General features: G+C 42.1%; 1 protein-coding gene across 2 annotated transcripts in view; it reads left to right on the forward strand.

Annotated features, from left to right (window-relative positions):
* Positions 1-22752, forward strand: part of NHSL1 (NHS like 1) — a 184640-nt gene that overhangs the window by 155704 nt on the left and 6184 nt on the right. Inside the window, exons 5-7 of one of the 2 annotated variants that reach the window (XM_050894254.1) lie at positions 3834-4026; positions 8949-9080; positions 18998-22420. In XM_050894254.1, coding sequence (XP_050750211.1) covers positions 3834-4026; positions 8949-9080; positions 18998-22420 — 3748 coding nt within the window. Of the gene's footprint in view, positions 1-3833; positions 4027-8948; positions 9081-18997; positions 22421-22752 lie in introns of those variants that run through there. The other variant, XM_050894255.1, reaches the window with a different exon arrangement.

Raw genomic sequence — 22752 nt, forward strand, 5'->3', positions numbered from 1 at the left:
GTATCTCAGCAGCTGAGTAGGCTGGGGGACAATATGTCAACAAGGCATCGGAGAGGCTCTGGCTTACTGAGCCATATAGCTTGTCTATAGGGTATTTATAGGCCATTTTTCTCCTGGATTCTCATTTCAACTCCCATTTGAAAGTTCATGCTTTTTCCCCTCTAATGCATGTTTGTGGAAACACTGTGAGGTCCAAGGCTGCTGCTTTCACATCCCACCTTTCCCTCTTCCCATGTCCATTAAAAAGAACGAATTCCAACAAATTTTCCTGAGGAGACGAGTGTTAACATCCCGTTGCACAGAAATTTGGCCATTTAAGTCTAGCAATAAAGTTGTTATGAATCAGAGATGCTTTAAAAATGGGACAAGTGCTTTCTGTTCTATTATGAACACAGTGTTTATGATGAGCGTTGCTAAGCAGATACATAATCTCAAAGTACCGCCTAGTCCAGTTATATTTCTGATATAACAGACCTTACTTCAGAAGACATTCCTGTTACACAGCAGCAATTCACTGCATCTTTCGGCAAGCTCCTGTGTTGTAAATCTGGGAATGTTTGCTAAAAATATGTAAATCCCTATTTTCATCCTGATTATAGAGGTAAATAATTTGTGAAGAAAGCTGAAAGATGAGCTGCTGTTTTCCTCTGTGTGCAGTAAAGCTGTGTACGGCTTTGTCATGCTGGTTAAAAGTATCTTCACATCAAAAAAAACCCTATACCACTATCATTGTGAGTATTTTGGAAGAAAGAATGTAAGTACAGACAGTCATGCTTCTTCAGGAACTGTGGAAAGTGTACCTACAGATGAAATGTGAACGTTTACTCCTACACCCAAAACAGGCCACAACTCTGTTACTGAATTATTTTGTAGAAGTACAGACTGCTGTCCTATGGCAGAAAATCATTCTTAACTGCCACAGTGCTTTGAACTCAACTGCACAATTGGGTTTTCAATTGCTTTTCATTCATTATATGCTCACTGGGCTGATTCATTTCTGTCCGTCTTCCTCCATCTGTCCCCAATTTTCTCAACTTTTAATTCTGCAAAATTTGTGATTGTTGCTCCTCATTTTTTTGGATAATTAGGATTCCCTTGTAGTAGATGCTTCAGTTCTTCAGTTTTTCTATCTATTTATATACTGTAATGGAAAACGTGTTCTGCTTGGTTAGGGTAATTTCCTTGAAAAGGAAGGGTGGCTTTGTAACCAGTATCTCTGCCACTTGACATATTGGAGTAGCCCCTGGTGACTGCTGTATGACAGCTGAGACCTGGCACTGCAGTATAGTCTGAATGTGACAGAAATTGATGCTGACAGTATCAACCAAGCAGAGTATCTGAAGGTCGCTGGAGCTCGTCCTTGCCCCACACAAACTGCAAAACCAGGCTTTAGGTGTCTCCCTTGGTGCCCCCGAAAACGGAGAAAGCGATATTTCTTTGCCTCAACCCCTGATTACTCCTTTAAGTGCACACACGCGTGGCTGCTGTGACACTGGGCTAGCACCCCTGCGCCACGTTCCTTACAAATCCTTTCTCTCTCTCAGCTGTTTTTAAACCTAATTGGGGGAAAGCATGGCCTGGGGGCAGCTTTCCCTTCTGTAATGGCTTTTCTCTCCCACATTGCTTAAGTTAATGAAGGTTTTTATGAATTTGAGTGATTTGAGGTGGGAAAGTCCTTGTGTTTGTGTGTAAGTACATATACATATGTGTGCCCACTCTGTATATGTGTATAAACAGTGTATGTACACACACTCATAAAAAGATAAGCATTCACATTATATTTTTATAGAAATCTTTTTTAGAGCCTCTTAAAAACAATGCAGACCTGAAAAAATATTGGTGTCCTCCAAGAAGCTTGTATTGAAAGAATTGCTGGGGCTTTCACAGAGCTGAGCCCTTTTCTACAGAGCAGCATCTGTCCCATCCGCAGCCTCTCTAGTAAAGAAATGCAAGACTGACAGAAAAGGGTAATTTCCTCGAAGAAAAGCTCCCACGTTTCAAAATGTGGTTCCAAACCACAGGATGACATTAGTAATAATTTCATTGCCTAAAATGTTTTTTTATTATTACCTGAAGAGATTTTACTTTTCTATTCTTTTACTTTTTGCCTGGAAGTTGCTTTTATTTTTATTGAATAAAATGTTGGGCCCTGTCCTAAAGGATGTAGTGTCGAAGCATAATAGAATAAATAAATGGTTATTTATTTATAAACAGCAGGAATTCCTCATGGTAACAGGAAGAAAATTAAAATCAGAACGATAAACAGTGGTTGCAGCACAGTGTCTGGGCATGTCTTTTGTATAGCACTCAGCTTCAAGAGAAAACAGATCGCTTAGACTGAAAACCTGTAATAACAAAAAAAAAATCCATCTGTTATAAATAGCTGTGATGTTTCTTTCCATGACCGTGTACAGCAGTGAGGGAGTAACTACCGGGAGAGGCAGTGATCCAGTACTGACAGCCCTATTTTGGGTAGTATTCTGCTCTCCAAAGGGAGAGAGCAATAAAGAAAAGGGGGGGAGGACTGTAACTCTGGTCTCGTGGTAGAGAGGGAGGTCCCAAAGCAAACACCCCTGAAAGAGTGGAGTCGGGAGGTTGCAGAGACGTCTCTGCCAGTGCTGCAGCTGCTACGCAACTCCTCTTCCATGGTTTTCTTCTCTTTTTTGTTTTGCCTGGGGGCAGGAGGAGGTGGAGGTTGGTTTTCCTCCAGGTCTTCCTTCCTCTCCCTGCTTCTGGGTTTCCCTGGGGTGCCTTGCTGGCAGGAGCAGGGAGTAGAGAAGGCTGCTTCTCCCGGGTTTGCTTGGAGCTTGTGACCACCTGCTAGAAGCCCCAGTGATGTCTTCTGCATGCCCTGAACCTGCCTGTCCTCAGGATTTGCCATGGACTAGTACTGTCCTATCAGTAAAAAGCTACATGATGGCTTTCTCTGCCATTACTGTCATGCAAGCAAGGACCTTGTAATGAAAACAGATTTGCTCCCTGAAAGCAAATGGCTTTTTTGGTTATAACTTCGTCTGGTGGAAGGATTTGCGCAGGCTGTTGCAACCTCTTTTTCTGGTGCAGAAAGTTTTTTGTTTCATTGGTTGGTTTGATTTTTTTAAGTGAAACACCCATCATGGAGGTGAAATCTGCCACTTTGATAAGGAATGACTTTTAAAATGACCATTCTATGGCTACTAATATTGCTAACTGCTTCACCCCTGAAAAATGGGCAAAATGAAGCCCTTGACTGTGGCATGAGTTTCTCCAAAGCCAAGTTATTCTTGCTACCTCACTGATCCATGGCTGATGATTTTGTAGAGTGCATTGGCTGGTTCTTTTACTGAGCTCTCCCAAAATCTGTCTCTGCATAACAGGCTTCTTGCTGAGACCTTACGCATCCTTAGAACCTTGTACCGCTGGAGCAAAGCAGCTCTCAAATCTCATCTTCCTAGTAGGGCACTGGGAGGGGAGAGGGGAAGGGAAGTTAAACCGCAGTGCAGTGAGAGGGGTTAATCACTCCAGGGACGATGTCAGTGTGTAAGGTAATTAGTTACTGTGCTTTGCTATGCTCAAGACCACTCTTGTCTCTCTCATGGGTATATATTCCTTAGACTGATCAGATGTCTTGGATAAGTACAATCCAGGTGTTTTGTTGTGGGTTGTTTCTGTGTTTTTTAAGTCACTCTTTGTGTAGGTCAAAGTGTGATATGTGTGAGGGTCTATTTTGCTCCACAAGCAATTGTGCTGACTGCAGTGGCAATGCCTTAGTAATACCATAGTCTTACCTTTTTTTTTTTTTTTTTTTTTTTTTGGTAGTAAACTTACGTTGTTGCATGTATTTCTGTTTGTAGTGTCCTGTCTCTTCCCCAGAAGAAGAAAAGCTTATTACCATCAAAAGGCCTAAAACTCCAGTTTCAAATGAGTTATCAGATATCAACACCCAAACCAACTGGACTAAGTCACTCCCACTGCCAACGCCAGAAGAGAAAATGCGACAACAAGCACAGGCAGTCCAAACGGATGTGGTTCCTATTAATGTGACTGGTAGGCTTTTAATTTCAGTAATTACATTACACTGATGAGGGAGGGAAGGGGTAAAAGGGGATCCATACAATTGGATAGTATTTTGACACTCATATATTTGATGCATGAATTGTAAATTGCTTATTGCACCTTTCTGTGAAAACAGTGGTTTGTGTTTAATAGTCTCTCTCCAAACTTAATGAGAAAACCTCAAAATCCTTTAAAATGATCATTAATGAAGATAGTCTACGCAACATGGGCTTGAAACAGCATTAGATATTCATGAAATAGAAGAAGAGGATTGATAAATAGTAGTGTTTTGCTGTGGACTGCACTGAAGATATGTAATGGAAAATCATGTTTTATGCAATGCTAATGATATTTCAGGATTTTCTTCCAGGAATTTTATGTAAGGAAGGTTATCAGGGACTTCTGTATTCCAAAGACTAAATGTTACAAAATTCAAGCAAAAAAACTAGGGTCTTATTTTTATCAGCAACAAGAGGTTTAGGTGACAAGGAGAGTAGGATAAAACCTGCAAAAGTTAAAGGGGCTACGTCTTCGAGCAAGACTCTCGGTAAGACACTCCACTTACGTGACCATAGTCCATCTTTTCTTGTTACGAACTGTGTACTAACTCTTCATTTTGAAAATGCTCTTTGGTTTTACAGTTGCAGAAGTCCTACTCTTTGGAAGTTAAATTATGTTAAAGCCTAATGCTGAATAGATACTTTGTTGTATGTAAATAGAATTTCTGTGAAAGATTGAATTATCACTTCAATATAATAATCCCTCTTTTTCTGCACAGTATCAAGATTGTCTGTTATTAGTTAATTCAAATAACTGACCGTTTGCCTGCCAAAACCAGGATGATATTCAATATCCAATTTATTTCAAATGCCATGTGGCACGCTCTGGCTCTACGCTCACTCTTACAATCAATAGCTTGCAATGTTTGGTTTTGTTTTGAAAGTAAATTAGGTGTTCTCTTTCCATGCGTAACTACCAATAATTTTGTCATCTATATTTTTATAAACTAATATTTTAAATAGTATTATTTAATAGTATTTAAATAGTATAGGAACAGTACTTCTGTGACAAACATCAGAGAGCTCTGAAAAATCAACAAGAAACATTTCCTTAAAGAAACAGCAGAAAATATTTTAAATAAATAGCACAAAGACAACAGAAAATTGTGAACACCCCACCTCTGGAAAATAAATAGAAGGAAAATAAATGCAGTGCTGAAATGTTACTAGGCCAGTTGGCATTATCTAGGGAATGTAGGATACAGGTGCAGAAGGCCGAGTTATGGGGACAACGGATAATCTGACATAATCGATAAGCTTGAGCAGGGCTTAGATACTGCGACAGCAGGAACAGAGTACACTTACAGAAAGAGTAATCTGCTGTTCGATTTAATGACCCTGCGTACTGAAAATATATGGGGGAAGCAAAAAGATGGAAAGCAAAGTGAGGTAAAAGAGATCAAATAACCCTCATAGATTTAATTCAGTGTCACTGGGAATGTTACCATGTTTGGCTAAATTACACTTGTGACTTCAGCCAGCTTAATTCAACTGGTGTAGCAAACCTTGTGTCCCCTGAATTGTTTGGTTTGCATTCATCAAACTCAGCAGTTCTCAACTTTTCTGATAAAAGTAGTGCATGTGCATATTATACCTCACCTTTCTGGAGTGTGCTGTTGAGCGTTTATTCCCTTATAAACATGGTAATCAGAAGGGGTAGAAAGGGAGGGCAGTAAAGGAAGACTGCTGTTGCAGTATGTGGATGGGTCTCTGGGATCCACTGTTTCCTTTCCCTTGGAATAATTATATTGCTACTGTGAAACAAGGCAAGCACCAGTAGCAGACTACGAGCCACGCACAACAAAAAATAGCTGCTGTCCTTGTTCCTCTTTAGAAAGTCACAATCTGCTCCCCTCCTCTGCCCTCCCACACGCCGAGTAATTTTATTTTGTGAAGTTCCCTATGCTACTGCATGAGGCAGGAAAAAAACGACCAAAAATTCTGTGCCGTTTGTTCAACGTGCCGTGGAACAAACCATTGTCAGTTTTTGTTTTGATCTGGATTTTTCCTTTGCTTGCTCTTTTTCTCACTCTCTCGCAAAGGAGGTAAAAAACCTTCCATTTTATTACTCGTGGCATGAAATAAAAGGTTAGCCTCTGAAGAAGCTACTGGCAATTGACAGCATTTTCAGCAGTGCATTAGTAATGATTCTGCTACAGTGGCCTCTCACGTGGCTGTGCAATAAATGCTCCGCGAGTTCAGCTTTTGGGGCTCTTCAGTGAACAGATTGCAACTAATACAGTAGTAGTAAAAATCTGTTGGATAGCCTGAAGGTGCAGGGGCATTGCATTAGGCTGACAAGCTGCTGACTAGACATCCAGATTTGGAAGCAGTTTCAGTCTTTGGGAGTGCCTGGGCTGAGCTTATTCTGGCATGGAAGGGGTTGGGCTGAATTTTCAGTGGTGGCCAGTCTTTGCTTTTACATATCCTGGGGGTTAAAAGATGTATAATGGTGTCTGCTCTCGTGGGTTTTCCGGAACTAACTTTCTTTCCAGATGGAGGAGTCTAGTGATGGTGGAGGTGATTAGTGCCAGGCTGGATCCTGCAAAACATTTAAGCATTTGCTTGAGTCGGGCTTCACTGACTTCAGTGAGATTTGAGCACATACTTAAATATTATCGGTGAATCCAAGGAAACTGAGTAAACTGCATGAGGGAAAACTGAGTAAACTGTATAAGAAATGCCTAGATGATTTGTTACAAACCTGTAACAGAAGGAGAAAAGTGTCCTTAAATCTGCAAAATATATTTAACGTTAACATCGATAGTTTCTAAAAAAAAAAAAAAAAAAAAAAAGACAAGAAGGGAAAAAAGACAGACGTTCTGATTCTGCTTGTTGGAATTTATTGAAACTGCTAGTTTTAAATTCTACAAATTTGCACAGTGGCTTTGAAAAAGCCTTTATGTATCGAAAGCCATTGAAGATGGAATGGTTGAGTTAGCTCTTGGGTAGCTCAGAGGAAGAAGTTACTGTGGATCAGTTGACACAGTAGCATTTCCCCATGGTCATCCTGTTTGTGCTGTCTGAGGCTTCATGTAAAAGACTCTCTCCTTGTTTGCACCCTCTATTTACCATTTACATTTTATTCCAGGACATTCAAAGCTGTATTTTAATTTCCTTGCAGCTCACCATCTCAGGCATAATTATTGGCCTTTGAATGGATAACGATATGTTCAGAGATGCAAAAGTTTCTCCTTCAAATTCTTTGGATTTGTTACAATGTGGCTAGAATTATTATTATCCTGCATGGCAGGATTACCTAATGGTTCTGACCCTGACCCCGTAAGGGTCCTAACGTTCTAATAGTGGTAATGCCCCAGACAGTGGATAGTGTGTCTCAATATTTCGGGGCTTCTACTAAGCCAGTGGGATCCATACCTCTAAATTTTATAGATCCCATGGGCTTCCTCCTCCCTTAATCTGCGCTGACTTCAGTCAATCCAAAACTTGGATGAAACTGGCACTTCTTTGTAGCTGCAAGGATTCCGCTTAGCACAAGTGCAGCTCATGGGAGCACAAGGCTCCAGTCAAACAGAGTCAGGGTCTTTATATTTACAATATGATGAATGAAACTGCTACATTTTTTCCTTGCATTTTCACAAGTCCACATGCTATACTTTAATATATGACTGTATCTTTGACTGTTATAGAGGTAATGAGGTTTTCTATGCTGTTTGCACGACACACATCACACTGATGTGCAGTCAGCCAGGGATAATATTTATGACATACTAGTTACTGTGCATTAATCACTTTTTAGAGGTAAATAATTTGGTCATCAATTTTCAAAAAAAGCGTAGAAGGCAAAAACGATATACATGTATATCAAGTTTTTTCTGCATTTAAGTTTTAAATGGGTCATCTAAAGGACATTTAGCAGTGCTTTAAAATGCTTTAACTTCTAAAAAGGGAACTTACGTGTGAGGTACAGGGGGTAGTCGTTAGATTTTTAGAAGTGACAGAGAATTAACTCAGCTCACAATCTACGGGGCAAGTTTTATCTTGCTACTAGTAAAATGGCCAAATTACGAACCTCTAAACAAAAGTGAATTCCTAAAGAAAAGCTGCTTAATGATAGTGGTGCTTCTGGGTCCCATTATGATACAGCACATGGTCATCATAAGGCTTTGTCTGGCAACATGCACTTATACACACATTTTTTCAGCTCTTGCCGTTGTATATTTTTATAATCATTTATAAAGTTTCAATTTTAAGCAGCTTCCACTTTGACTGAAATATTTATGAGACCACAAGATCGGTTTGATCTCTGCATGCTCCATAGTACTTATTTGTATTCATGTTAAAAGATCACCACCAGAAATGTGGTACACTCGACAGGTTCAGAGCAACTTGGAATGAAAAAGAAGCGTCTCGTGTGATTTAATGATGGAGCTGCGCAAAGACGTTGTAATAGCTGTTGCCAATAGCAATGTCTGTTCCTGTATAAACCATTGTGATCTTTCATTTTCATGAGCAGATTTGCTTTTTCTGCAGCTCATTACTTTAAAATTAAAAAAAAAACAAAACCACACAAAAAAACCACAAAGGGCCAAATGAAAGCAAGGATTCTGCTCACTTGTGGAATTAGAGCTGCTCTCACCAGATCTGAACTGGGCTCAGGAAGTCAAAGTTCCTTTTAAAACCTGCAGTACTGTGTAATGGATGTGTGTGTCTAAAGCCTTACTGTGATGATATGCTGTATCTTCCTTCAGTGTAAACCTTCATTGTAGGACCAAGCTAACATCATTTATTAATGCCTTTTTTTCCATTTCTACAACGAAACTAGTGGAAGAAAGTGCATGATGTCAGCGTGCTTGGAAGTAATGTTGCTTTGCTTGTTCTACCATGTATTAGGGGAGAATTTCGACCGCCAAGCCAGCATTCGGCGGTCTCTAATTTACACAGACACGGTGGTAAGACGGCCGAAGAAAGTCAAAAGGAGAAAGACTATTACAGGAATCCCTGACAACATACAAAAGGAGCTAGGTATGGCTCATCAGAACTGTATTCCATCCACTGTTCATTGTCACTGCTTATCATTACTCGACTAATAACATTACCAGTGCTCATGAAACCAATACAGTCTGATAGCCTATTACAGTTCCAAATACGTGTGTGCCTCCTTGCCACCTTGTGTATCGGGAAATTAGGACCTTTTATCTGTTGACTTCCATCTGTTGAAGGGAACAGGGTATTTGGAAAATGGTGTGCTGGTACAATGGAAATCTGCAGGGATGTAAGGTTTCTGGGCTTTAATGATTTCCTGGAGATTTGGTCTACTCTCCCCCAGGATGTTCACTGAAGCAAAACTGAAGTGGGCAGGCATTTTGGCTTGCAAATAATTACTCAGTGGAGTAAAACAATTCATGGATGCCTTCCCGAATCTGCCGAGAGTTGCATCAACAGTGAAAAACCTGTATGTTTTCCAGTTCAGTTTAGATCTAATTGGCGACCCCTTAAGTATCGGTGTTACTTGATTGGAAGTAATTTACATGGGCTCATTAGCGATTGCATATATTCCAAAGGAAAAATGCCTACTCGGTCACATTTACACTACCTCAGGCTGTCCTCTTTCACAGTTAGTAGCATACGTGATATTCAAAGCTGATGAAGCAGTCTGAATTTTGGCAGACCTTTCAGACACTTTTTGCAGAACTCTGATTTAAATCAATTTTATTTTTAAAAAGGATGTTTCAGTTTTTCCCAAATGATAACTTCACAGATAAAATAATGCTCCCCCTCCCTTTTTTTTGCAGTAAAGGAAGAATGTCTTTTAAAATAGTCTGGCAGAACATAATTTTAGGTGCTTTACATGTGGAATCGTCTCATATATTGACGATTTCAGTAAGTTTTACTACCTTGCATTTTGCATTTCTTTTTTAATTGTTTTCAATTCTTGGTTCTTTGTCTAGATTTTTCAGAAACAGAAGCACAAATATGTAACTTGTCTGGATGGGTTTGAAATGAGCTAGAGGGCCAGGCATAGAGAAAGCCAAGAAACAAGCAAGTACATGAAGAGCAGTTTGTGAGTGGAACTGTGCCCCTTCAGCATCTATAATGAAACAGTGCCCTGCCATGGGAATCCTCTGCCTCAAGAAAGAGAATTCAATTGCCCTAACCCTGTTAGGACAGCTGAAGTTAGGCAGCTTTAAATTTCTTTGCCTTTGGATCTCACATAAGGATTTTATTTTGAACTGCTGCTCTGAGATTCGTTCAAAGCTGTCCGGTGTCTTTGTCCGTCTCTTCTTGTGGGATGGGTGCTATTTTGTGCCTGCCATAGGGAGCTCCTCCTCATAGTGTGGGTTCCCTTCCTCCCTCTTCGCTGTCCATAGTGGGCCTTGCCACCTGGCAGGAGACACTTTCCAGACCTGGAGTCTTCCTGGAGGTCAGAATGTGAATTTGTTATTTCCTGAGAGAGAACGACACATTTATCAGCCTTGCAATCAACTTTAAGCAAGATGGAGATTTAAATAAAATAAAGTAGATTTGTTCTAACCAAACAAAGATCAAAGCTGGAAACAAAGCTACATAAAACTTAATATTGAATTATTCTTAACAAAAGATTTCCTTCTCCTGTTTTAGGTCTCTCTGAGGCTAATCCCTCAGATACCATGTTTACAGCTGGTTTGAGGAATAGCAGAGACAACCCTCATCCTCTCTCATCTGTTCAGGATGGATACTTTTTACATTCCCTTCTTCCATTTTAAACGAAATCGTTTTGCTCTTTGTCCAGAGCTGAGATGAAATTACTTGTGCTCCTTTAAAAATGCTTGTGTCACTTATGCAAAACTGATAACAGGACATCTCTTAAACTGTTCATTTTCAGGGTTGTTACAGTGGTCTTGAGTCTAGTGTGGTATTCCGAAAATTAAACACATACCAAGGTCATAGTTTTCGACAGAGATTCTTTCACACATGTAGGACCTACCTCAAGGGCAGATAGCGGAGAAAAGCAGAGTGAAGCAGAATGTTTTGTCCCACACTACCGTTTGTCACTTGTTCCCGACACTCTTTCAGGCACGTGGATTTTGAAATGGATGACAACAATACTTGGGTGGATGTGCGGAGAATGCTTCCTGCCAGCAGCATTTCCAAAACTTTGAGGTTACGTTTGTGACCGCTTCAGACGGGTGTTTAAATGCTTGAAAACATCAACTGTAGGTTACCTGGTGGAATAAACTGAGAATGCAGTTGGCATCTATCTTAAAAATAATTCTTCAGTTAATATCTTAAAAGAAGTTTGTGACTTTTGCCAATCTGTTTGCTAAGGGTGACAGGTTTTATGGTCTTGGTTTCGGTCTTTCATCTCTGTGCTGAGCACATTTCATGTTGCACTGCTTGAAGGTTTTCCTTGGCTCCTGTTTTAAGTTGTGGAAATTTCAGGGCTGGCAGTATCTCACTGTAGGAGCGCTCTCTGGACGGTTCCCTGGCCCACAACCAGCAGGCACGTAGGGCTTCAGCCATCTGCCCTACGGTGGAGGTTGTCTGAGGAGCTCCATGTTGCTTCCGTGGTGGTTGTATGTCGTCCAGACAGCAGAATGTATGCCAGGAAAACTCTCTGATGGCAGTATCCATCCTGTTAGCGTATTGCTTTCCATCACAAGTGCGCTTGAAAAGAGAACAGTTATCAGTGTCTTCAGCTTACAGGTGGGGAAACCAGGCATGCTGCAGTGAAGTGACTTAGCCAGAGTCACCCACCATGCTGCTGGCAAGGCTGGGAATAAATCAAGTCTTCCCTCATACTTGTTCAGTGCTCTTTCTGCCTTTTCTCCCCTGTCACTCCCCAAATATTTATGTAGCCGTCCATTCCCTATTTCTCTTACGCTGTCCCAAAACAAACAACGAGTTGTTTTAAAACATTCCACAGTTCATTTGATCGGAACAAGGATCCGGACTAAACTCCAAATCAAGCAATTGCATTGTGCCTATTGACATTCTCCCTGTGGTTTCAGCTGAATAAATCTCTTTGTTTCTCCCCTAAAGCATTGCTGTGAATGGCTATAATATTTACACAAAGATTAAAATCCCTTGGTACACCAAAGTTGCTGTGCACAGGCTAAATAACCAACACATACAGCAGATTCTTGTTACCTCTTGTTTATCCTTCAGAAGGAAGCAGAAACTTGAGAGAACCTCAAAGCTTCAACCAAGCTTGAACTATTTTTATTTCTTGCGAGAGAGCCTGGAAGAGCTTCTGCCAGGACGAGCTGCTGGGATTCTCCCCTGGCTGCTTTGGCTCCTTTGGAATAAAAAAGACCAAACAGAAGAGAGAGCCTGCACTGGCCTGAGCTCAGTGGCCGTGGTACCCTCGTAGAATTTATCCAAATGTACTGAAAGCAGTCATTAACTGCACCCATGAGGCATGCGCTGAAAGTATCTTTAAACATTCCTACTTTTGAGCATTGTAATACTGCCGTGTTTTCACAGGTGTCTTCCAGTGATGAACCAGTCTCTCTGCATAGACTGGAAACTTCCACATAAAAAATGCTGCGTAAATAAAATGCGATGTGATAGATGGGATTCTGAGACAGAATAAGAATATGAGATGCCTACCAGTTTAGAGATGCCAGTTATTTTCTGAACATTTATTTTTTAACAGCAACACCCTCTCAGTACTGTTTAGCAGAGTGACACCAAAGTAAGAGGAGAAGGCAAAGCGTTCCTCTCTCTGCCAAACACAGCAATGAAAAAATTAGTTTTGCATACCTCTGAATTACCTTCATTGTCTTGCAGAACATAAATATTATATATATATTTAATGGAGTCAATGTTGGATCAAAACTGCAGAAAGGGCAAGAAACTTTGAGATGATGTTTTACTTCAAGTTTCTGTGCTCTCAGTTTCTCTGCTCTGTGTTGCTATTATCCATCGCCTCTAGCTGTCTTCTTCAGATGGTACCTTATATGCAAACCAGTGTTCTCCCCTCAGGCAAGAAGATGTGATTCCCAAACAGAAGTTTGGTAGAGATGAGCAGCTCTCTGGGAGAACCTGCCGCAGGCCTTGCTCATTTCTTGGCTCTTGGTTATCTTCAGCTTCCTTCTAATGTTCCAACTCTCCAGATGAAATAAGGCAGCAAAATGCCTTCACATTTCCATGGTCCCTTCTCTGTGTCAGTGCTCTAGGGTCTGGCTCAGACCAGACTAACTTTCGTTTTTTTGAAGGTACCAAGTTACCTGGTTGTGAGTGTTTCTCCAGAGCTCTGCGCTGGTGCAGTCCCAGGCACCAATGGACAGCTTCTGGTGTCCCAGACTCCCTCCCTGTCTTGCAGGAGGAGCAGGTCCCAGACCTGAGTATCGGTTCCACCACAGTTCGTCTTCCAAATAAACATACCTCACCAAAGCAGGGGAGAGGAAAACCATCTTCAAGTTTTCCACCTTTTGATTTCTTCTTATTCTGCTAGGCATTTTGCTTTTCTTTAATCAAACAGAAAGTTTCTGTCCTCTTTTGGTTTTCAAAAAACATCTTCTAATTTTATGCTTTGTGTGTACTTTCCTTGAATTATTTCAATAGGGTTTTTTCCACCTTAAGGTGCAATTCAGGGTCTTTATGGCTCTGTGATTTTTTTTCCCCCCATCTACTTTTGTTTTTTTCTTCCTAACCAAAGTGTTCAGAGGGTCAGAATGACCTCATATGCTTTTCTTTAGCTTATTTCCCTGCCTCCCATTTTCAGTAGCTCACAACAGGTTGTCACCTGTAGGACCTCCTGTCAGTCATCAGGATGGATATGACTGATACCTGAACTGTCCGTCCCTCATTTGCTTTCTTGTGGCACAGCTCAGACCCCTGTTGGTACCAGCCGGTGTCCCAGGTATCATTTGGGACTGTTGAAGCTTCTCCTTTGACATGCCTTAGAGGAAACAATTCCATCTCAGCTACACAGGGGCACATAAGTCCTTCTGATCTTTGAGAACTCAGCTGTTCTATTAAAGACTCCTCTTAATTGATATTCTTTTCCAGTTAGTCCCTTTGGCGCTAGCAGTCATTCAAGTTACAGGTCCCACAGGTAAGAAGAGTCCCAGATATCCAGTGGTCCTGCAGAAATACCATGCAAATATCCAGCTGTTCAAGCCAGTAATTCTGCACCTGCTTCAAGTTGCAATTTTAACAGTCTTTGGAGAGAATACCTCTCTCTTAGAGTTATTGTGCCTTTTAACTAATACTGGTTTTATAGCTGTAGTTTCTCAATATTGTACGTTTCCAGCACTATTCATCCAGAGATCAGGGTGTTACAAAATATGTATCATCTGCTTTTTGATAATGGGGGATGAAAGACAGAGATGCCAGGAATATAATATAATCTTTACCAGAGGCTGTTCAGTTAGTGAAATGAACAGAAACAAGAAAACTTAAATTCCCTATATTTTCATCAAAATTCGCCCTTTCAGGGTGGCAGTGATACATGCAAGGATTCAGGATATTTTTTAGCTGGCAGTACTGAAAAGTATCGCAGGATTCTCTGTAATATTTTTCTCCCCTCTGAGAGATTACAGATGCTTCACAGAGCACAGTGAAAATTCCTTAAAATTACCATAAGCCCAGTGTACTTGTCTGTTTCTTGTTGAGTGTCTATTAAAAATCATTTGGTATGTAAGTACTAGGGTAAAATAGATGAAGAATCTCTGGGTTTTTGTAACACTGGAAGTTGTGGTGCCTGCACAGTGACTTGGCCAGGTCACCAGGTTTGGAGGAGGATTGCTAGGTGGGGCATGAGGAGAAGATGAAAGCAACAAATCTTAGGAATGTGCCTGTGGCACAAGAGGCAAGTGCTTATAGTAGAAATGATTAGTCAGAAGAAGTTTGGGAAGAGAGATTACTTCTATATACTAGTTGAAACAAGCATGTTCTTTGTGATATCAACACACATACTTTTTATCCTCTCAAATCCTCAGTTCTCTATGCTCATTTCAATGCAGAGGACTTTTCTGCTGATTCTCTGCAGCAAGCTGCTTGTGCCACCAGATCAGCCAGAGTCACAGGGAGACAGGGAGTCTTCTAGTAGCTAGTACCTGGCCCTAGGGATTACATGCAGACACTGTCATTTTTCCATCGAATTTGCAGTCAGTCTCAATCCCTGTCATCTCTAATGAGCAACACCAGTAACTACCAGAGTCAGGGAAAACTGGTATAACATGTATATGCCTATCTTGGATCAAGCGCTTGGAGCTAAGGTATGCATTTGAACCTCTTCTCTGTGCTTCCATGCAAGAGTTGTTAAATATGTTGCATGTTTCCAGATAGTGGGTGTTCTTTACTTGCTGCTGGAGTCTACACTGAATGTGTGGACTAGGGAAGAGCATTTGCCCTAGGAGATACTTTCAGCATTTTCAGCATAGCAAGAAGTAGGGTAATACAGAAGAAAGGAGCATAGATACAGGTCTCCTGTGGTGGACATAGCACTGGCTGCAGGGCTGCGGGACACAGGATAATACAAAATGCAGACAAGATGATTATTAATTACATTCAGCCACATTTATCATACCACCAAATTGCAGCCACTTCTGACTTCATAACATTCAGCATCTGTAACCTGACGTCCAGTTCTGCAATATTTTTTGCTGCTGTCTGCTCAGACATCGCCCCTGCAGCTAGATGGACTTATGGGTGGTATTCTTTAAAAGCCCTGATTCAGTTCCAGAATTTTGGTGTTGCAGAAATCTTGTAACTTCTGACTGCTATTTATTTAAGTAGAGGTTTTCTGAGAGACATAGCCTTTTCAATGTAATAGTCAATTAAAGGTTTGAGCTGTCCCTTAGAATTGGATTGTTCATCTTCTAGCTGCAGTACCAACAAAGGTGGTTTGATTTTAAGGATTTTTGAAAACCCTTCCTTTTCAGTGTTACTCTGGAAGCAAGTGAGGGTTTTACAGTGCATTTGTAAGTTGCAAACAAAATACTCCTCACTATCCTCCTCTGAATTCCACGAAAGTCTTAAAACCCTCAACATTTTAAGAGAATACCTGAGTCTTAAGTGTTCCTTTGGTTGTTTTTTTGAACCGTTTTCCCTGCAGATTTCTGTTGTCCCCCTTCAGGAAACGGAACTGTAAGAAGAGCAATTGCTGTATTATAAAGGGCATGTAAATCCTCACAGCTTTGCATGAGATTGTGCATACATGTAAAGCCAAAAACAAAGCTGAAGTAATTTCAGAATATGCTGCATTTATACAAAAAATATTTAAAACCTCAAAGTCATATTCTTGTAATAGCAACAGCCATGAAAAGTCCCTTCCCTGACCATATCCCATATAATGATTGAAGGATGTAACCCTGTAGTTTATACTTCTGAGACTGTGCTGTCTTGCCCCCTCTGAACCCGGCATTTATTTGGGCTCTGAACCATTGTAACTACAAGAGGCCTCGCACTGGTGCAAAGACCTGCCCTGACAGGCTTCCCTGCAGTATCAAGGTTGTAAAGGTTTACTGCTGTTGAGTCAATTTATGCAGTTTCCATGAGCATATTAGACTGGACCCTAAGTTACATCTGTTCTAGGAGCAAACACAGGGTCAGCACTGATGCTCAGCAGCATCCTGTGGTTGTTCATGCTGCCTTCTTGTTAGAGTGCTCCTCCGGCACGGCTCTGGCCTGGGCCAGCCAGCAGTCCCCCAGGCTCTGTCTGGGCATGAGTGCCAGGGGATGGGGCAGGAGCTGCTCCCCCGGGCATTCTGGTACAGCCATCCTTGGCCTCTTTTATTTAGTGGCGTAGAGATAGCGCCAAGGTTTAATTTTCTATTTCAGACATTGCTGTGCGTTTGCCATAAACAGCATGTCCCAATAATGCATTCTAACACTCCTGGGTTTGGAAGGAGGAAAGGGGAGGTTAGCAAGTCCAGCGTTGTTCCACTTTGCCATTTACCTTCCCTAGCAGTAACGTTTTCAACAAGCATAAACCATCCATCTGCGTTATGCTGCTTGTGAAATAGAGTGCATTTAGCTTCCTTTGTGACTAAAAACATACTGCATACTGAAATGAGGTGCTCCCAGCCACAGGTCAGTATGTGACAGTATTAGATACTCGCTGTAGTGCTGACAGCTTCGTTCTCCACCAGCCCCATCCTTCTGTCGTGTGTGTGTGTGTGTGTGTTTCATAGTGGCAGAAAGAAGAAAAATACCCCATCTCTTTCTTTATTTATATAACTTAGTATGCAGATATTTATTACTGGATATTTTTAATTGGCTAACAGTTGTCATCAGTGATGTCACGGTTCCAGAACCACTCGTAATGTGTACTTTGATGTTTTTCTCTCCCTTAACCAAAGGGGGACACTGATTCTATAGAAGAAACACACATGGAAAGCAAAATTAAATTATTTTTCTTACTGCACAGTTCTTAATAACTGTATACATAATATGCAAATACCTCTCTTGGTTGGCTGCCGTAGTCCATCTGTTCTGACAGTATCTCATATTAGATTATCCAAGATATTTGCCAGCATCCGACTATCTAGCTTTGCTGCAAGCCTCTAGCAGAAGCAGAAAGAGGCTGTGTTTTCATGAGAGCAAGAGAATCTACACAAAGCAAACTAAATAGGCTTCAAGCTGCTAAAACACTACTTATGTGCCTGCGGATAAGAAGTAAACAATCTTTTTGTGTGTGCTGCTTTCACTGTAGCCTTTTCAGAGCCCTCTTTTCCTTATCCTAAATGCATCTTTGCCTGCCAAGAATAAGGATAATTAAATGTCCTTTAAGTGGTGTTTAAAGCTGCATGGTAAGAACACCTATCCTCCTGATCCAGTTCCATAAAGTAAATATGAAAGGAGAACAGTCCTATCAGGCGTGCTACTTCATCGCTCCTGAGACTAGCTAAGGCGGAGACTTGAAATAACCGATCTTCCCCCGCAGTGACATATGCAGCATCCTTACAAGCATCTCCAGCAGCACGCCTGCCTCTCGTGTCTGCTATTTATACAGTAATGCAACTGAATTGAAAAGCAACAGCTTTACACAGACTAATTTTAAAGCAGTGCTCTGGTTTGTGATTTTAAAAGGCAGCTACCAATAAAAATGTAAATTAAAAAGAACCCTAGAGTCCTTTCTACTGACCCAGTGATAACTATATTTTGAACTACAGCTGTTTTTCCATTGTCCTCAAAGGTTTTTGTTATGCCAATATATGATTATTACTACTTTAAAAAAAAGTACAGTTATTTTTTATTTCCTGACAGTGCTGAGGATGAGACGACCATCATTACTAGCTGTTTCTTTTCCCCACTTTTCAGAGTTTTTCCTTTATGATAAATAGAAAGTAGTTGTATGGAGAAATGTTATTTGATGGTTTTCTTTGCAGTGTTGGATAATGTCTGTATAAATGCTGTTGTAGCATATGTATTATTTGTGGTAAAACAATGCATGTTTCAATGTGTTAGCCTCCTTTCAGATGAACTGCAAGACTTGGAGAGCTATCTGTGTCTCCTGAAAATTTTTTTCTGAAGTCTAATGCTTTTAAAAAGCAGATCTGATTATTCACATTAGTCTCCAGATTTCCTTCCCCTTTTCTTTATTGCGTGAGGCATTAGCATGGAAACACACTTCACGTTTCTCAGGCTTTTGTCTGTTCCTGCTGCTTTGCCTACTGGAAGTCAAACAGTGCTACTTGGTTTCTGACATAACTGATTGCTATGGAAATTATTACCATGTCATAAACAGAGGATTTCATGTGTCGAATGTGCGGCAGGAACACAGACGGTTCTGTAAGCAGAAGGTTCCTGGTAATAAGGAAAAAGGGAAGAGAAATGCAGAAAACACACGATGCCTGTGCAAAATCCATTGTTGCAGATTCTTTTTCAGAAGGCATAACCTGCAAGAGCGTGGGGATCAAGCAGTTTGCTGGGTTTTTTTGTTTTTAAATGAGTAAGAAGATAAATGTGAATTTGTGCTTCAAGAAATAATTATTTTATTTTGACTCCAGCAGTTGGCACTGGCCAAAGTGATTTCCGAGGGCATTCGATGTATGTCCCAGATCACTGTTCCACGCTAGGGAGACTAGACAGCTATCGCTCTGCTATGCAGCGCTCTGAAACCAAGGACACCAGCTGCCAGACAGAGGAAGTTAAAGTTGTGCCCCCTTCAATGAGAAGAATACGTGCGCAGAAGGGACAAGGCATTGCAGCCCAGATGTCTCAGTTCTCCAGCTCATCTGGAAACATGTCAGTGATGAGTGATTCTGCTGCAGTTATATTTGCTTCTCGCCAAAATAGCGACATCGGTTTTCACAGCTTGCCTCGGGCTGGTGTGAGAGTGTCTCTGCAGTCCCTAGAGCAGACACAGAGCATCTCTAGGCAGACAGAAGACGTCACTGGCACTTTACCCCACCAGATAAGTAAATTGCAAGTGGATGATAGTGTTGTGCATCTGAGGAATAATCCTACGACGGGGACCCTATCGAGGCCAAAGTCTCAAGAGGTGAGAAGCTATGATAGTGAAAAGTCCACAAGCCCAGCATGTGTGGTCTCTCCTCATGCCACCTACTCAACGAGCATCATACCCAATGCAACACTGTCATCCTCCTCAGAAGTTATCGTTATTCACACTGCCCAGAGTATTGGATCATTGGATAGTAAAATGACCAGCTCCACTGCCTACCCAAAGCCAAGAGACAATCCTGTTGCCAGCAGTGCAGTAAGTGGGAAAGAAGATCACCATTCTTCAAGCGGTAACTGGAGTGAGAGTAGCTCCACACGTCACTCACAGACTTCAGATACCATCCCATCTAATACTGTCATGATGCTTTCTCTTGGTGACTCTGCTGTCTCTCTTAGCACTCCTGGAAATGCAGAGGCTGGGTCTCAGAGCATGAGCTACAGCTGTGGGAACAATCTTGCTTTATCAAACCCTTCCCAGGACAGCAATGGTAGGAGTGAATCTAGCTATTCAGGGGAGCGAGCACAAGCAGCAGCGAACAGCACAGAGCATTGGCTGTACAAGTCTACAGAAAACAGTGAGACTCCTTCACGCAAGGTGGCTTGTACCACACCAGGCTGTGCCACTCCCGGTAGCAACCTGAGCAGCAGCAGCCTGGAGAGGACTTCGGTCAGGGACGATTCTACTTCTCTGTATTCTGTGGACCACGATGGTTATTACAGTTCCATGCATATGGACTCCGGACTGAAGTCAGACATGCCATGCAATAGTCCTAATGGTTTTGGGAACCCCAGAGATAGCGTGATAAATGTCTTTGAAGGAAAGGAGAAGAAACATCAGGATGAGCAGTCAGGCCAAGGTGACAAATCCCTTGCAAGAAACATCTCCCTGAAAAAGGCAAAGAAGCCGCCTTTGCCACCATTCAGAACAGACTCACTCAGAAGGATGCCCAAGAAGAAAGGGCAGTCCAATGGACAGGTGCTTGATGAAACCCTCATTGCCACCCTCCAGCATTCTCTGCAGTTGAATCTCAAGTGTAAAAATGGCAGCTCCCCTTCCCAGAGCCCCTGTAGTGATTATGAGGATCCCTGGGTGTTGCGCTCCCGCAGCCAAAGCTCAGTCAGTGCAAGCAGCAGCATGATGTCCACCACTGCTCCGAACCTGTACTCCATCTGCACAGTCACTCCCTCTCAGAGTGAAACAAGTAGCATCAAGTCGGAGTACGCTGACCAGTGGGGTTACTACAGTGAGTATGCTGCAGTGACAGATGACCAGGTAAAATCCCCAGTAACCCATTCTGCCAGTACATCATCTGCTCTCAGTGACTGCAGCATCAGCCACTTCAGTGATGGCTCAAGGGCTTCTGTGCCACAAGTGCCCAGTGGACTGGCCAAACCAAAGAGCACTTCTCCGGAGAAATCCCACCGAGTCACGTCGCCATCGAGTGGGTACTCCAGCCAGTCCAATACACCCACTGCACTTACTCCAGTGCCTGTATTTTTAAAATCTGCATCATCAGGAAACGGGAAATCCAAGCTGAAGCCTAAAGTGCCTGAAAGGAAATCCTCTCTTCTGTCTTCAGTCTCCGTGTCTTCATCCTCCACTTCTCTTTCTTCAAATACATCTACTGAAGGGAGTGTGAGTGTGAAGAAATTGGACCCCACTCTGAGCTCTCCTCTGGATTCTGGTGCACCTCCTCCACCACCTCCTCTTCCAACATCTCTTCCACATTGCCCCGAGCTTTCCCCTCCCCCTCCTCCTCCTCCAGCAGAAGTCATGGATCTGTCACCATTGCCAGCCTCTCCCACCTTCCCCCCTCCTCCACCAGAAGCTGATGTGAATTCTTCCTTTGCCCAGACTGTCCCATGGTTTCCGCAAGAACCCTCCGTCAGTTCGTTCTCTTCTCCTGTTCCTCCTCCTTCTACTTTCCCCTTAGCTGTCCCGCCACCAGCACCACCTCTTGATCCCAAACTAACAAAAGGTGCGACAATATACCCACAGTATTCTTTTAAGAAACATAACCAGGAGGATTCTTGCTACAGTCCAGTGAAGCAGCCACTTATCAAGCAAGATGCATCAAGACCTGTGATGCCCTTAGTAACTACCAAAGCATTGCAAATGGTGCAGCTGAGGTCTGTGAAAAAAGCGACAGAAGGTGAACCATCACCTGAATCTGCTTCTGAAACCACCTCTCAGGAAAAGGGTACTGTAAATTCACCATCGCAGTCTTCCCTAAAGCCATCTCTCTCACTAAGACTCAGTAGCAGCTTAGGCGAAGAGGAAATGAAAACTCAAGGCACTTCATCTAAAAACTCAGTTCAAACAGTGGCTCGGGGTTCTCCTCTCATGCTCTCCGATAATGTACCTGCGCTTGACAGCGATCAAAAGCCTGCGAGTGCAGTAGATCTAAACAAGTCTTTCGAAGCTGATGCACTGGGGACGGCTACTGAAGACACACCTGAGTCTTCAGTGCAGAGTGAAGACCTCCATTCTGGCATGTCAGTTCAGGGGTCACCAGCGTCTCCCAACAAGACTCAGGTCGTATTGCCAAGCAAGAAACCACCTCCTATTTCAAAGAAACCCAAACTGTTCCTTGTTGTACCACCTCCACAGTTAGATCGTACAGTGGAGAAAATAGCTGAAGTGAGCGATACTGTCAGAAGCACATCAAGCCCAACTAAGAGAGACGCTGTGCTTGCACACTGCGAGGAGGCGAGAAATTGTCTTACAGATGGACTCAGTTCTAGCGAGATGGACTCTGGCAGCCTGGTTCCTGAGGGAGGAGCTGCTGGATTCACCTTCTCTGAGACAGTGGGAGCTAATGCCTTTGTGGTACAGCCTGCTGCATCACCAGTTCAAGAAGAACCCAGGCAGGAGGAGCAGTCCGCTTTTGATGAAGGAAGCAGTTCAGGCAGCAGCCAAGACAGTGGCAGTAACACGGACGGGCACCTATCTCAGGAGAACGAAAGTGGTGAGTCTCTCTTCTCTGACTCTTCTTCAGATGCAGCAGTAGCTATTTTAAAGAAGCTGGGGAGTGAGAATAGCAATCCTAGCATTCAGGTGGGCTTCTATAGAGAAAAGAACCTCTTGCGATAGTTATAACTAAAAGCCTAAAGAAAGTTGCAGGGATCCGATTAATACTTTATGAGATTTCTTATAATTCTTTTCTGACTTCTCATTCTTGCAGACATGGAAAGAAAATGATGCTTTATTTAACTGTGCTAGGATTAAAACATGCTATGAAGACATGGCTAGCTTTGTTAATTTTGATTTTGCATTTTCGTGGAAACCGTACAAATTTTC

Source organism: Gymnogyps californianus, chromosome 3 (genome assembly GCF_018139145.2).
Source record: "Gymnogyps californianus isolate 813 chromosome 3, ASM1813914v2, whole genome shotgun sequence".
NCBI classification, from domain to species: domain Eukaryota; kingdom Metazoa; phylum Chordata; class Aves; order Accipitriformes; family Cathartidae; genus Gymnogyps; species Gymnogyps californianus.